This window comes from Platalea leucorodia (genome assembly GCF_965183815.1).
Source record: "Platalea leucorodia genome assembly, chromosome: 2".
NCBI classification, from domain to species: Eukaryota; Metazoa; Chordata; class Aves; order Pelecaniformes; family Threskiornithidae; genus Platalea; species Platalea leucorodia.
Genome location: NC_138824.1, coordinates 94,211,821 through 94,226,610, shown reverse-complemented (window position 1 = coordinate 94,226,610; position 14,790 = coordinate 94,211,821). Strand labels below are relative to the sequence as shown.

The 14,790-nt window shown below is 37.3% G+C and overlaps 1 protein-coding gene across 2 annotated transcripts in view; it reads left to right on the top strand.

Moving 5' to 3' along the window:
• The window catches only part of CASK (calcium/calmodulin dependent serine protein kinase), a gene marked incomplete at its 5' end in the record, with an annotated part of 227,593 nt that overhangs the window by 137,907 nt on the left and 74,896 nt on the right, over nucleotides 1-14,790 (top strand). For both annotated transcript variants that reach the window (XM_082337801.1, XM_082337800.1), the window contains 4 exons: nucleotides 5,190-5,365; nucleotides 7,535-7,657; nucleotides 10,061-10,144; nucleotides 11,751-11,850. In XM_082337801.1, the coding sequence (XP_082193927.1) occupies nucleotides 5,190-5,365; nucleotides 7,535-7,657; nucleotides 10,061-10,144; nucleotides 11,751-11,850 (483 nt within the window). The remainder of the gene's footprint in view (nucleotides 1-5,189; nucleotides 5,366-7,534; nucleotides 7,658-10,060; nucleotides 10,145-11,750; nucleotides 11,851-14,790) is intronic.

Genomic DNA, 14,790 nt, shown 5'->3' with positions numbered 1-14,790 from the left:
TTAACTGGACAGTTCAGTCTCAACCAATTAAGTTTCTGTTTGTTCTGGGTTTGCTTTTTCATGGAGATGAAATTGTGATTTCCACCACCATCACTGCCCCTCCATCTGAAGTGTCAGGATCTTGTAATCTGCACTAAAAAGGTTACAAAACCAAATAATTCTGTAATTGTTTTCACTAATTATTATCTAGCAGTGGTAATTGGCAGGATTTTATTAAGTTAGCCTAGCCTTCTTTCTCATTTCATTTATATTTATGGAGTTCTCATTTTAAATTTAAAAGTGAGTATTAAGGTTTAGTAGTACTGATTTCTCAGCATGATATTAAGTAGCATCCGTTTTTCATCTAGTTTATAGCAGCAGTCTGTTGAGGTCTTAAACAGCTGTGTAGAATGTTACCTAATACTGAACCAGTCTAGTCCTTCTGCTTAGTATCAAGCAGTTCATTAAAATGCATTTTTATGGTATATCGATTTTGAACCAAGGCAACAAAGATCCAGTTTTTCCACCTGTGATCTGAGTTCTTTAACTTCCAAAGGAGGAGAAGGAAAATTTGGGATGATCAGAGAGGGGCAGTGTTTTTTAACCATAACTTTTAAGTCTGTTAGTTTGTCTATAAGAGCTCTTGAGTACTAAGTACACATGCAGCCTCACATTTTGATGTGGTGTCACCAGCTAAAGCAAAATAGAAACCTTGAAGTATCAAGAGGCTATAATTTGTCTATTGTCACATAGGAAGTAGGAAATAAACCTCAAGAAGCTTGTTCTGTTAGAAAAAAATGTCTATGGAAAAAAATTATATGAAGAAGGTCATTGATAATGAACAGAGTGCTGGCAGTGGATGGCTACTGCATAAGAAATGCTTGCATATTATGCTTTGTCTGCAATTTTGATAAGTGGACTGTTGCAAGTCATGTTTGCTACTTGTTGATATTCAGTAGTTTTGTAAGTATTTTTATATTTCCTTGCCCTGTGGTCAGGAAGTGAAGTAGAGGGGAAAAGAAAATCTGAAGTTGTTGTCCACCATCAAGACCCTGCTTTGCAAAATTTAGGGAAGTTGATTAATGCTCAGTTTCAAGAAACTGTTCTGTTCTGCATATATTTATAAGTGTGTATAAATAATGAAGGATTTTTCTTGCTTATCAATTTCTGCAAAGTAATTTTAATTTGAAACATTATTTGGTGAAGGGGAGAAGGAAGCAAAAAAATATGTGCTTTTGATACTCTCTTGACACTGTAGATTACTTACTTTTTACAGCCCATGATTAAATCAGGTAAGGTGATATCTGAAAACTAAAAATGAAAGAAACAAGCTGTATCTTTGGAGGAAGTTTCATCTTATTTTCCCCCATTTACTCAGTATTCTGTATGTTAATACCAGCATAACCACGTGTGGTGGGTTGACCTTGGCTAAGGGCCAAACTCCCACCAGCTGCTCACTCATTCCCCCTCCTAAACAGAACAGGGGGAGAAAATAGGATGAAAAAGCTCATGGGTCGAGGTAAATACATGCAGAGTGCTTACCAGTTACCATCACAGATAAAACAGAGTTGACTTGGGGAAAACCGGTTTAATGTATTGCCAATTCAAATAGATTTGGGTAGTGGGAAACAAAAACAAAAATTAAAACACCACCTCCCCTCCTCCCCTTCCTAGGCTCAACTTCACTCCTTTGCTCTTGAATCCCTTACTCTCCAACCCCAAGTGGTGCAGAGGGATGGGGAATGGGGGGCTGTGGTCAGTCCATAACAGCCTCTCTCTGCTGTGCCTTCCTCCTCACGCTTCTCTCCTCCTCCAGTGCGGGTCCTCCCATGGACTGCAATCCTTCAGGACAAGCTTGCTCCTGCATGGGTCCTCCACAGGCCACAGTTCCTTCAGGGAATATCCACCTGCTTCAGCATGGGGTCCTCCATGGGCTGCAGGCGCATACCTGCTCCACCGTGGCCTCTCCAGGGGCTGCAGGGGAATCTCTGCTGGAGCACCTGGAGCACCCCTTCCGCTTCCTCCTGCTCTCACCTTGGTGCTCGCGGGCTGTTTCTCACACTTTTTCCCATACTCCTCATTGCTGGGCAATGTTTTTCCCTTTCTTAGACACACTTTCCCTGAGGCACCACCATCTTGGCTGCTGGGCTCAGCTGTGCCCTGCAGTGGGTCCATTTGAACCAGCTGTGTCCAGCACAGGGCAGCACCAGCCTCTCCTCACAGAGACCACCCTTGCAGCCCACGCCCCCCAGCTGCCAGCACCTAAACACCTACACCAAATAATGCTATTGTGTTGCTTATATAGCATGTGCTGCTGCTAAATATGCTATTTTACACCATAGGAGAAAATGTAGCATGAGTAACTGTTTGCAAGGACACATTTTCCTCAGAACAAGATGTTCTATTGGTCGGCCTTGACTGTACTGCAAATGCCCAACAGACTTAAATGCATTGGCCAAAAAAACGCAAAACTAAAACCCAAGCCTTTAGGTCTACTGCTCACAGCACATAGTATTTTTTTTTACCATGTTCATGTCTGCAATTGTTTACTTAAAACACAAAGAAGGTCCCGAGCTGAGAGGAGTGGCACGTAATTATTGGAAATACACATTAAATCAACTTAGATGTCATTCGATACATAGGATTCTTAGTTTCATTAACTACTTGATCCAGATGACTGTGTATCTCCCTCTTTTAAATAGCTTTGTTTGTCCTTGTCATATCTTGTCTTCTAGTGGTTTCTGCTGTTTGTCTTTTGAATAATCACTTTTCTCTAGACTTCCCAGATTTCCTAGCAGCAATTAGAAAGCCTGGTAGGAAGGCAGAATCTTCAGAGTATATATGATTTTCCATTCATATTGATAAAAAAGATTTGAACGAGCTTTATTACCACAAATGTTTTTCTCAATGTGTAAGAAAGGTTACACCTGCTCCAAAATTGTAAATGGGTTCCTCTGCACTGAAATGCCAGGAAGTTTACCACTGAGATAAACAAGAATTGAGTAAGCCAGGCTGCTCTGCGGTCTTACATGATGTCTTCTGTACTAAAGATTTCCAGGCTGTGGTATGCATACCACTAATGTCACATGAGCAGGCTAAATGATGTACAAACACTGTTTGAACAGGCAAGTGTTGCTGCTTATGTACATGCATAGCCTGATAAAGAGCTGGAAATGCTGATGCTTTTGCTGTCGCAAATGATGGCATCTTAGGGGAAAAAATAGTTAGGAAACCCTTCTAGATAGAGTTTTGTAGGCACATGGAAAAAAAAAAAAAGGGCAAAAACCCCAGAGTTCTCAGCAACTTGTGCATACTGGACATACATACTTTCCGTTTTCCTTCCCTTCCCTTCCCCATCACCAGGCATCTAAAAGAGAAAGACTTTGGGTCATCTAAGGAGATAATTCTTCCCCTCATATTTGTGAGCTTGAAGATTTGGCTTTGAGGTTTATCAACTAGTCTGAAAGATACATCATAAGCCTATAAATTTTGTATAACCAACATGAAGAATTAGTAATCTTTCCCCCTGTCCATCTCTGTCTTTCTCTGTCCAGAGTAAATGTCCTTCCTCTTCCCCCAGTGATATGAGGGATGAGCTGGACTTGCAGCATCTAGCTGTTTTACTCTTTTTTTAGCCTGGGAAGGAACTGCCCCTTTGCTATCACGTCAGCCTAGACTGCATGGACTTTTTAAGATGCTGACCTAGCTTAGTGATCAGGTAGCGTTCCTTTGTCACAGGCAGATTCCTATCATTTGTTTGGCAGAGGGATTGCCTCAAACTGGGAATGAAAAGGCTTAACACATAGCCAGGTGAAGTTGTTTGACAATGGTGCTGTTTCTCCTTAAGAACAGTATGGTGAAAAAGCTACTGTCTTTCTGTCAATTTTGTAATACTTGTAGATGCAAAAAGGAGTGAGTGGGGACTAGAGCATGGTTAGATCATATTCCTGTATTAGGTGGTATAAACGAAGGATGGTCTTTACTGAGTAAGCTGCTGCCAGATAGTCTCCTAGGTGTTTGTTAGCAGTGCTGTGGCTTAGCTGACTCACATTCAAATGGTGTGCAGGATAGGCTAGTCTAGCAAGAGTCTCTTTAAAAGACAGGACTGAATGAAATACCTTCCATGCAGACACCTTGGATTCTCTAGGCTGCACTGTAAACTCTCCTAGCCAGCACAAAGGTGCTGCAAGCCTTGAATGGAGCCTCTGAAGTCCACTGTAGTATAAGTGAGCAAGAATAATTTATGAAGGTGATACAAGTGGTAACAGTTTGCTACAGTTGTGGGGTTTTTTCCGTCTGTTGGTACTTGGTGCAACCAGGGTAGTCCAAAGACTACAGTATTTGTAAGTGTCAGTGATGCCCTGAGCATTCAAAGCTTAATTCTTGCAAATCCTTTGCAGTGGAAACAAACATCTTTACAACGGGAAACATTCACAGAGAGAGGTGAAATGTTTGTTGCTTTTATTTGGCTTAATGTGTTACATAGAAATTGAATTAAGTCATTCTAATCAGTTTACCCACTCAAAAGATTAGTTGGTACTAAACACATTTTGTTTCCATGGGCGTACATTCATTACCAATCCAAAATCAGTACTGTCCCAGAACCATTACAGTGTGGCACTCATTGAAAGCACTCTGTGAAACAAATTAGTGTTATCTTTTTATCTGCAGTAAGATATTGCCTACTTCAAATAAATGAACAACACATTTACTAGCATTTTGCCTTCTTGTTGGCAGTTTCAATAGACTGGCTAAGGCTTGGGCAGAGTATGAGACCAAACTATGCTCTTGCCAATTAGAGGCAGCTTTTTCAAGTAAGCAGTGTAGACTAGAACTCTACAATATCTTTGTACATGCTCTCTGGATAAATAATTCCTGTTTCAAAGGTTGTCCAATTGATATTTTTATTTTTATATGGCATGGTTCACTGAAGAATCTTAGTGCTTTTATATGTCTTGTTTCACAGTCTGCAGGGTAGGATACAATATTCCTCAATTTATAAAAGTGTAAATCAAGCAAAAGGGAAACTACTGATTTGTCACACTGGATACGTTTAATAAATACTAAACTTAAGGAAAAAAGAATTGTGTTAAAAGTTTAACCCATGAACAAAACTTATTAAAACTGTTTCAGTTTAATGCAGTGATATTCTTCATTTCCATGTTTGACACACATCACTTTGACTCAATGCTGTTTTTATTTCCATTTAGGACGCGTAGGAACACCTCATTTTATGGCCCCAGAAGTGGTAAAAAGGGAACCTTATGGGAAGCCTGTAGATGTCTGGGGTTGTGGCGTGATCCTTTTTATCCTGCTAAGCGGTTGTTTGCCTTTTTATGGAACCAAGGAAAGATTATTTGAAGGCATTATTAAAGGAAAATACAAGGTAAATGATGGTATAACTGAGTCCTTTTCCAGTGAGATGAGCTCTGCTGCTAAAATTTCTGGAAGTTGATTTTTGTATTTAGCCTGATTTAAATTTGAAGCTTATAGAAATCTGTCTATGTTACACAGGAAGAGAGATGAATTTTTCTCTCCAGTCTATCATGTTCCTGCTGTGTTTTCTATCAATGTTAGGAATTCGAATATGGAAATATTTTTGAAATAATAAATGGTGCAACAACTAGGCCCTAATTGTACATTGAGCTCAGTAGGATTACATAAGGTTTAGCTGTGAAGTATAATATACTGTATGTTACCTTAGGTTTATAGATAATTTAAATTTTTTAATCAACGAAAAGAATTGTCATAAAGGCTGGTCATCATATTGCCTTGATTTAAAACAAAATGCATGTTACTGTAAAAGTGTAGTTATGCATTTTTCTTTTTTAGTACAGTATGTAGTAAAGTGCAGCTGATGATTCAAAAGGAGCCACTTGCAACTGAAAGGAAATCAGTATGTGTGCAAGATAAGCGTGTTTCACAATATAAGCATCCTAGAGCCATTATGGAGGCAAATTTAAAGCTTCAACTTCACTATTTTTGCAGTTCTGTCGAAGATCGGTTTTGCTCTACTTTGCAAGTGAAAGGAAAAGTGGAAACTCCTAAAACTGTCCGATAGTCTGTAATATGGTTTAGGAAGTATTTTATTTTATGAACTTAACATTAGTCTGCTAAAATGTAAGTGATAGCAGTGGTACTGCACTTGGTCAGGAGCACATTTTTCATTCTTTAAATTCTGTATTCCTAGAAACAGCAGGATTTCTTCATGACACTAGTTTTGGTATTGCATAGACTGATAGACATTCCAGTTTCACTTTATGGAAGATTTCTTTATGGAATCTCTTAGGCAGCTAAAACCTTCTGGAAGCACACAAGTTAACTTTTCTTTGTTTAAAAAAAAGTCATGGCCAGTACACTGTGTCTTCTCAGTTCCTTTTCTGTTCCTGTTTCCACAATAATATGTCTATTCAGTGAAAATAGTATAAGGATTTCAAAACAGTCTTGCTGCAAATTTGCAGTTACCTTCATTTCATCAGAGCTGAAAAAGAAATGATAAATCACAACTATAAATGTGCATTTCATAGCCAGATAATGTTCCTGAGTGCTCCGATTTAAAGCAATCATTTTTCATAAAGACTGATTTTAAATAAAATGAAGGCCTTTAAATCAACAGATTATTACATTGAAAAGAGTCCGGTTATAATTTTGAATTTTCGTTTAGTACCTTGTAAAATTAGCAGTGTACCATCTAAATAAAACTTAAGTTCTCCATAAATTAAAGAAATACTAGAAATAGCTTAAGGATAGAATGCTTTATCACAGAAGGAATTTTCTTACTTTAGTATGGCTTTATCAGGTGTCCGTCATCTTGACTAGTTGGACACAAACCTGCGTATGCACAAGATGAAAATATATTCTAAATCATCCTTCACATTGTTGTCTCCTAAAGATACAGTTCTGCTCTAAAAAGTGTTGTAATTGCTTGTATTGTTGATCACATGTCAGTGTGCTTTCCTACCTGAGTGACTGAAGATGCTGAACTGTTGTAAAGGTGAAAGGAATTTATTGGGAAGAGCTGTTGTCCATGATACCTGAGGGACAGGACCAGAGTAGTTCACAACAGGCATTAGCTGACTCACTTATTACTCAGCATCACTGGCATGAAATTGTGGGTTGATATAGATAGACTGTCATGCCATTCCTTATATTGATTTCAGGAGCAGATTTAATTTCTACATTTATCATATGCATGGTTAACTGTCAGACAAAGGCTAATTATTTTTTCTTTTTCTAGTGAAGGGTCACTTTTATCTGAACAAAATGTAGCATAGGTAAAAAATTATCTTGTGATTATAACATAATACCAAGGATATATCAGCTTTTATGTGATGCAGTGCTCATTGTTTTCAATGTTTTATGCCATTTCGATAGTAACTAATGTACAATTTTGTAAGTTATTAAAAACCTTAGAAACTTCCTTTTACATTTATTATGATAAACTGTTTACAAGTAGCAACCACGGTTAAATCTCTACAATTACTTTACATAAAAAGTAGGTTCTTTTCTATATTCTTATTACTTATTTAATTTCTTTTTTCTTCATTGTAATCAGATGAACCCTAGGCAATGGAGCCATATTTCTGAAAGTGCCAAAGATCTGGTACGCCGCATGCTTATGCTGGATCCAGCAGAAAGAATAACAGTATATGAAGCACTGAATCATCCCTGGTTAAAGGTAGTAAAAGCAGCTGTTTACATACCAGTTTCCTCTTCCAAGGGAGAAAAATATTTATTTCTTTGTTTCTTTGAACTTTTCAAAGTAGACATGACATTGTACAAAATGTGTGATAATATGCTTTAAATGCTTTGTAAGAATAGAGCCTGAGATTTTTATAATTGCCAGGCTTGAACTCTTGCCTAACAGCAAGAGCAAACTCACTTGGGCATCTTCGGCAGCATCAGAATATAGGGATTAGGGCTGCGTAGAATAAAGCTTGAGGAAGGCATTCATGTGTCTTTCTGTGGCTCTCAAACTCCAGAGTAATTTCTGATCTCCTCTTTGCTCAATCGTATCTAGACCTCAGTAGATTATGCTACTTAACTGTGCTGCTTTCTTACATTAGATTCCTGAAATATCCCACCAGAGTGAAGGAAGTATGTAGTGGTGTATTGCTCAAAGGTCGCTGTAACTACATAAAATTGTACGGCACCTAGTAATCAAATTATTTTTCAGTGGTGGCAGAATTTACAACACCGTTTGAGCCAATGGTTGCTGGACAGTGAAGGTTAAAACAGGAGCAGAATAATATACACCTAACTTCTCAGCAGTCCCATTAGTAGGCTGTGCTAAACATTGGAGTGGGAGAATGATGGGTGTGTTGCAGATTAAAAGGTGGCAAGTACTGGTTCAGAGCATTGTATTTTCTTTGGCAGAAACTGATGAATTAACTATTTTTCTTTGTTTTCCTCTATTTCTTTCCTATAGTGTGGGCCCAGGGTAGAGAGAGTCATATCATTAACTTAAACAAGGCACTTATTTGGAAAGGGTGCTATTCTGGTGTCTGCTCCTGGACTGTTTATATGTTCTACATTAGACAAATATTGACAGAAAAAAAAAAAAAAGAACCTGCGAAGCACAGGCTCATATGTTCTTCTTCTCTCTCCAAGTAAATGGTCTAACTACTAGTGAATGGAGTTGTTCTTCCACTTCTCTGCTCTCTTTCTGGCTCTGACTCTTGTATTCCAAGTTGCAGAATGGTCTAGTTTATAAAAGGAGGGCAGGAGTGTGCACCTCTTGGGAATAACAGTGGTTAAGGCATTCTTCTGAATACTGTGAAACCGCTGGTTCAAACCTTTCCACTCAAAAGGAGCCAAAGTTCTGTCTGTTCATCTGGGGCATACGTAGTGCATCAAATATTTCAAAGAGCATAGGAATGGACACCATGTTTGGGAATCCCAAATGGTCATACTCCAGTGATTGAGTCTGTGGTAAACACAGGTGATCTGTTTTTACCTGCTTGTAATTTGACTTTTTTCTCACTTTGTGAGCTTACCCACATTTAGATGCCAAAGCAAGTGTTTTGTTGAGGGTTATTTTGGCAGAAAACTTTGCCGGTTTTGTTGTTTGAGCAACTAAGCTCATTAGGCTTTTTAAAAAGATAATTCTGTAATGTGAATGTGCAAGTTCTGCCTACATAGTGTAGCACTTCTGATGTCTGTGGTCTCTCTGATCTTGCCATTATTTGTTGAAAGACAAGGCAAGGACAGAGAAGATTTAGTTTGAGACAACTTTGTTTCCAAGCTTAGGCCAGCATTGTGTCAGTTAGTCCTCTCTTGTTTTTGCCTACGATAAACTGCCTTCCCTGCTGACTCAGAATTTTCTTTTAAACCATTTATAGACAGCAGCCAAATACAGCATGAGACAGAGACATCTTTAGTGCCGTAGAGAGACTGAATTACTTCTGCCAGTGATTTCACTCTGATTCAGGAGACGCATGTGATCAATATTGACATTAAATGAATACGTGTACGTAGCTTCTGTGATGATTTGGGGCAGGGGAAGAAAGTAGTCAGCTGCTGCAAGTTGTGCCCCTACTGTCCACTGTTCATTGGCAAATTTTTCATCTGCGTCCACAATGGAGAATTCTTCCTGTAAGCTCGCACCTGGTGTCACCAGCCATCGAGCTGGCACTTCCTGCTCTGTTGGACACGTACCCCATCTCCCAAGCTTACCTGATGTATCGGGCACCCCATAAAAGAGCACTTGAACATGTTGCTTCACTGGGATTTGTGAATCCCAAGAAGCAGAACTACTTTGTGCTTGCCAGCTTCAAAGTTCAATGCTAGCCACAGACTGACTAACAACACAACAGTTAAAACAAAAGGCTACGGTCTTACTACAAAGTGGGAAACAAAATTACAAAAAGAAAATATCTCTGGCCCAAGTTAAGAATTCTTTCAAAATATTTTAATCCCTCTCAATTTCTTGAAGTTTTCCTTAAGTTGCAACAAATCCTCATTTTCCTTAGGATACTTATTAGCTGGTACATTTCCTGTCTAGTTTCTTAATGTCGAGAGAATATTAAGAGCTTGTATTTAATGTTTCTTTTATTTTGTTTTTTTTTTGTGTGGTTTTAAGGAGAGAGATCGCTATGCATACAAGATTCATCTTCCAGAAACAGTAGAACAATTGAGAAAATTCAATGCAAGACGAAAACTAAAGGTAAGATGAATGTAGTGTTAAAACAATATAATTAAGTAACTTGAATTTTGTGTGATTCTGTATTCATTTTAAAAGTGCTAAGAGAAATCTATGCTCTGAAGTCAGCAATAAAATAAAAAGTTGAAACAGGCCTTCACAGTTGTTTGTTGCAATGATGTCTTGTTAAGAGTGTTCGTCCTTTCTTTCTTAGTGCATGGTTTTCAAACTAAATTTCAGTGCAAATTGTCTGGTATCAACCAAGGTATGTGTGCAGGTTTTGTCTAAAATTAATTCAGTAATTCTGTGTAATATGAATTATTGAAGAGGAGAGAATAGTACAATGGCTTCTGTTATTATTGTGTTACATTTATAATAAAAGGAACATAATAATGTTTTAATGTCTTTTTTCAAGAAGAGCAAAAATGTATTCTTCGGTTTATCCCTTTTATGTTTAACTATACACAGGATTATTTCTCAGCTGTATTGAAAAGAATGTTAACATTTTAGCCCAAAAGAACATGGTTTGCCTGCAGGTCCTATCTCGGAAAGTTTAACAGAAACCCTTTTAAATTCACTGAAAGGCTGAGAAAATTTTAACAGAAACATGCAGCGTTACAATTCATGAGGGTTTTTTTATAATGTGTAATAAACCATAGAATCAGATACACACACTGAGTTGCTGCTTTGCAAAAGTTTAATGTAGCTGCAAAAACAACTGATGATTGGGATGTAACAGTTGCCGTAGTTCATGATAAACAGCACTTTCTCTTAGGTGGTTTGTATGTCTAGTAATGCTTTCATTAAAATGTTAGCTAGTACATTTTAGAATATGACCTGTTTTCCTGCTCTAGGCACAGTTTCAGATCTTTCCCAGATTTCTTCCTGGGGAGGCCACTATACTTAGTCTCCTGAGAGCTTTTATATCTGTGCTATTTGTTTTCTAACATTTTATCCAAAGCACTGTTCTGCAGAACGTTTCCTGAAACTATTTGTTGTCCATTTTGCCTACTGCCACAACTGTAAAATATTAAAACCTGAGTGGTTAAACTGTAATTTACTTGAACAAGTAAATATATGTCAGAGCAGGTAACCATTTTTCTGGCTTTCTAACTTCCCATGTAACACTCATTCTGGGAGTCTGAGATTACATTTTCATATAGATATATTATGGATGTCAAATATCCTAGTGCTGTCAGTGTCAGATTCTGACAATTTCTCAAATAACAACATATTGTCTTGCTTTAAAGAGTGCCTTTTTATACGTGCTAAGCCACCCAGTCTAGATAACAGGGAAAGAGAAATAAATTAGTTATCTTGTTTATATTGTACTATGGGAATTTATGTCTTACACTTACTATTTTTAAATGCCTTCCCATAAAGAATTGTTCTCATGAATCCCTCACAAAGAATATATTTACTGTTTATTAGAGTAGTGTATGACCAGCTCTTCTGTTAGATATGGTCACTGGTAACAGTGAAGCAGAGGTGAAGACTATAAAATTTATTTACTCTTCAGTGAGAAGGTCAACACACAAGAAACCTCGGGAGACTGAGTGATCCAAGGTGTCTGGAAATGTTTCATTATCCTTCTTTGTGTAATTTAGACTTTGTGGTTATTTTTATTCAGGGGGCAGTACTAGCAGCTGTGTCAAGCCACAAATTCAACTCCTTCTATGGTGACCCCCCTGAAGAGCTGCCAGACTTCTCTGAAGACCCCACCTCCTCAGGTATTTTAACAGAAAGTATATTTACTGCAGTCAGCCTGTCTTAATTCTATACTGACTAGAGTACTAAGTGTTTACTAATTTCTCATGATTTCATAAAGTTGCATATTAAGTTAACGTTTAAATGTGAAAGCATAAATAATTTTCAGTCATAATGGTGTTAGTGACTGGAGAAAATGAAGACAAAATCTCTGCACAGTTTTAAGTTTCTGCAGAAATTCTGTCTGATTTTTTTATTTGTTGTATGTTCATTTAATTACAAATAGTGCTATAGCCTCATATTTCTCTTTATATTACTTGAGTGTAAAAGCTTATTGAAATTATGTCTTGAATTCTTAGGCAGCAGCAAGGTTCTCATACCTTACTAATAGTTATTTGTAAAAAGAAACCATTGTGTACCAGAGTTCCTTGACCTCCTGTTTTAGAGAACAGTATGATTAATATGTTTCCTCTTTAAAGCACACTGGACAGTATTTCTGATACTATAACTGAGACCCCCAAATCTTCAGAGAGAGACAATATATGTACTTCAGAGACCTCCCAAAGTACTTTAAAGGGGAAAATAACACCTTTGCTGTGCTGTGAGCACATAGCTAGGCCTTGGGCAGCACAGTGATATTACTCCAATCAGTCCTTTTGTCCTCGGCCCATATTCAGGACTTCAAATAACCTGGCAGTCCCTATACTAACACAGCGCTGTCATAGTTATGTATCTTAATTTTGACATAACATTACTCACAACATTTGCAGTGCAAAAGTCTGGGTTGGTCTATCTGACCTAAAATCAGGATTTAGGATCAAGTTAAATGGACTTTTAAGAAAAATCTAAGGCCAAGAGGCTCTCTCTTTTCTTTTTCTAAACAACTAAATAGTACTGGCAGAATGTTTTAGCTATACACTGACTTTACTAGAAGATATTTCAGGAACTTAATTACATGTGCTGAACTGCTGTGTGATAATTTTCTTTCCCAATATTTTATAGGTGAGAAAATTACTTATTGACTGCATATGTTAAGTGTTCCTTTTCTACTCTTTCATATGAGCAAGTAATTTTTATAAGTGATTTCAGTGTCATTAATATAGGAATTGGGGGCAATGTTTTTGTTGAAATTCTTGAATTTCAATTCTTGGAATTCAAGTTTGTGTACTTAAAAGATTGCTTTGTCCTTAGAAATGCACACTGCTCATAATTTCCACAGAAGTGAATGGGAATCTCAGATCATTTATTGCAAATAGGTAATCACAGCCTCATGGCTTAACTTCAGGCAGCCAGCTTTTGAATACTTGATGTACTTGTAAGTAAGGATCCATATATTCTTTTAAAGAAAGAATAAGTTGGTTTTACTTCACCCAGAATTACTTGCAGTGCTTTAATTTTTGTTTCCAGCTACTTCCCCCACTTCAATAAAATGAATAGGCCAGTGACTACTTTGCTAATCTAAAAACTGCAGTTCCTCTTTCCAGTTTCAGTCTCACGTCAACAGGGCATGTGTCTTCCTCATAGGATGATGTAATTACAGATATTAGTATACAGCAAAGGTACAAGTTCTATTTTTTCTGCTCAGAGAATACATGAATCCAGTACACATGTAAATTCTACAGAATATCTGTGCTGGATCCACTGTTATCTTGTGTTCAACGCTGAAATAACTGAAACAATAGCTTGGATTTCTCAGTAAAGCGTAGTTGTTCTCTAAAATAACATTGTTGATCTCACTGATGGGAGATCACAGTGATCAGGAAACCATACTAAGTGGGTAGTTTTCATGACGTTTCTGTGACCAACTCCATTAGCTGATAAAATACTTAATATCACAGGATAAACAGTGAGGCTTGCAAGTAAAGATACTGCAACTTTCAGCTTCTGAACTGCTAGATATGGAAATCTATTTTGTTTCCTCCAGAAGTACACTAATAAAGTTTTCAAATATTTCTGGCTTGTTAAGATAGGCTCTTGTGATGATTCTAAACTGAACTAGTTTATAGAAATTAGACATAAAACTCTTGAATTGCAGTAGAAGCTTGACTATCTTAAGGTTATTTAAGTTTCCTTCCTAACATCTCATTATGTTATTCTAGATCATAAACTCTAATGAAGAGCATTTAATATTTTAAATGTTGCTGCCTATTTAATCCTCCCATAAAATTTCATGAAGCTTACCATTAAAATTAAATGACTTGTCAGAAATGGGCAAATGTGGAACTCCTACTGAGATAAAGATGCAGAAATGTAAATGCTTATTAGGTTATGCAAATTTTATATCCTGTTCTCCTCCAGGTCTTTCTAAACACAGAAACAGAACATTTCAGTTCTTTTTTCCAGATTAATCTAGAGGTGTTCTTCCTCAGAATTCAGTGAACGTGGACCCTTTGAGCATCTTCCTTTACTACCAGAGTAATAGCCTAGGATATGAAGGCACTATAGGTAGCAAGTCAGATGACTTTCTTAGATGCAGAATCACAAAGGATATTCTTGTCGGAGAGCTTTCCAATCAGGGTCAGCAAGTTGCATAACTAAATTCGATGGGAATGAACACACATAAATTTCATTTAAAGTCAACCAGGTATTTTTCTGTACACATCTTCCTTTCATTCACGCAGAGTGTATTAATAACTCTTGGTTCCCACAGCTTGTTCTGGGTGATCTATTTTCTCTTTCGTCAGCAACTGTCCTCTGGAGGACTTAATCCTGTTATCACTCTGTTGGTAACATGGCAGAAGTCAGTCTTGCTGAATTTTGAGAGAGTACGATAGAGGCTTTTAAAATTATTTGAAAAATTAGGTAAATATTTATTAAACTAAAATATTACTTTACTGCTGATAGGCTGTGTTCAGTAACTTCTTTAGTAAAGCCACTAAACAGCTGAAATGACAAGCATCTTGCAAATGTTTTTTGCTAGAATGTAAAACATTTGACTTTCAGGTTGCTTGTCTTCATGATGT